Source organism: Eimeria mitis, genomic scaffold, assembly GCF_000499745.2.
Source record: "Eimeria mitis Houghton genomic scaffold, Emh_scaff8553, whole genome shotgun sequence".
In the NCBI taxonomy this organism is placed as follows: Eukaryota; Apicomplexa; class Conoidasida; order Eucoccidiorida; family Eimeriidae; genus Eimeria; species Eimeria mitis.
This window is the reverse complement of record NW_013576301.1, coordinates 1-1,549: the sequence shown is the minus strand read 5'-3', so window position 1 is coordinate 1,549 and position 1,549 is coordinate 1. Positions and strand designations below refer to the sequence as shown.

At 60.4% G+C, this 1,549-nt stretch overlaps 1 protein-coding gene across 1 annotated transcript; it reads left to right on the top strand.

The window, feature by feature from the left end:
• Positions 1 to 510: 510 nt before the first annotated feature.
• Positions 511 to 1,476, top strand: EMH_0095280 (uncharacterized protein; the record flags this gene model as incomplete). The annotated part of the gene is made up of 3 exons (XM_013502211.1): positions 511 to 896; positions 980 to 1,317; positions 1,436 to 1,476. 3 exons carry the CDS (start codon positions 511 to 513, stop codon positions 1,474 to 1,476), a joined length of 765 nt encoding a protein of 254 aa, XP_013357665.1.
• Between the last annotated feature and the right edge of the window lie 73 nt (positions 1,477 to 1,549).

The following is a 1,549-nucleotide window of genomic DNA, read 5'->3' as shown; positions in this document are numbered from 1 at the left end:
TGCTGCTGCTGCTGCTGCTGCTGCTGCTGCTGCTGTAGACAGCCGACCAACAGCTACATCACCACCGCTCCACGAGCAGCAGCAGCAGCAGCAGCAGCAGCAGCTGCTGCTGCTGCTGCTGCTGCTGCTGGTGTTGCATCGGCGGCTGCAGCAGCTTCAGCCTCAACAGCAGCAGCAACACGAACAGCAGCAGCAACAGCAGCAAGACAACTCAGACGCCGATTTCGGTGTCTTTTGTATCCACCAGCACTACACGCTCCGACCATTGCTGCTGCTGCTGCTGCTGCCGCCGCCGCCGCCGCGGTTGTTGCTGCTGCTGCTGCTGCTGCTGCTGCAGCTATGTGCAGATATGAAAGGGGGGCAGTGAGTGTTGAGACACTGCAGCAGCAGCACGGCAACGGAGCTGCAGCAGCTGCTGCTGCTGCGCCTGCAATAACAACAGNGCAGCAGCAGCAGCAGCAGCAGCAGCAGGTGTAATACACCTCATCAGCCTGTTCTGCTGCAGACAAGATGGAGGGGTTGTCGCTGCTGCTGCAGCAGCTGCAGCAGCAGCAGCAGCACCACTCACCTGCGCGAATGCAGGAGCTGCTGCAGCGGATAAAGAAGCACGCGGAGCAGCAGCAAACAGCAGAGCAATGGCTGCGGCAGCTGCAGCAGCAACAGCAGCAACAGCAGCAGCAGCAGCAGCAGCAGCAACAGCAGCAGTCATTGTCGCTGGATCAGCAGGTCTTGCATCAGATTATAGGGAGACAAACAGCACAAATGCATGTGCTGCAGCAGCTGCAGCAACTGCAGCAGCTGCAGCAGCTGCAGCAGCTGCAGCAGCAGGCACCAGCTGTACTGCAGCAGCTGCTGCAGCAGGGCGGTACCCCCCAGGAAGAACAGGAGCAGCTGCTGTGTGCGATCAGCAGCAAAACGTTGCTGCTGCAGCAGCTGCATCACCAGCGGCAGCAGCTGGCNAGCTGCTGTGTGCGATCAGCAGCAAAACGTTGCTGCTGCAGCAGCTGCATCACCAGCGGCAGCAGCTGGCGAGCCAGCTGCAGCAGCAGCAGCAGCAGCAGCAGCAGCAGGTTGCGCAGCAGCTATCCAGCATCTTACAGGCAGAGAAGAAGGTGCAGCAGCAAAAGCTCTCCTTGGAGCGGCAGCAGCAGCTGCTGCAGCAATCATCATCAGCAGCAGCAGCTGCTGCTGCTCCTTCTCCTCTCTCACCAACTAGTTATATGCGGCAGCAGCTGCTGCAGCTGCTGCAGCAGCAGCAGCGGGCAGTCGCAGCGGGGGGGCTGAACAGCAGCAGCAACAGCAGCAGCACCTTTTCAAGTTCGTGGTTTACACAGCAGCAGCAGCAGCAGCAACAACAACTGCTGCAGCAACAGCAGCTGCAGGAACAGCTGCAGCAGCAACAGCGGAAGCAGCAGATGCTGCTGCAGCAGATAAGCAGCAGCAGAAGCAGAGGCAGCACTGCTGCTGCTGCTGTGAAGAGACGCAGACCCGCACCCAGGCGGCTGCAGCAGCAGCAGCTGCAGCAGCAGCAGCAGCAGCAGCAGCAGCA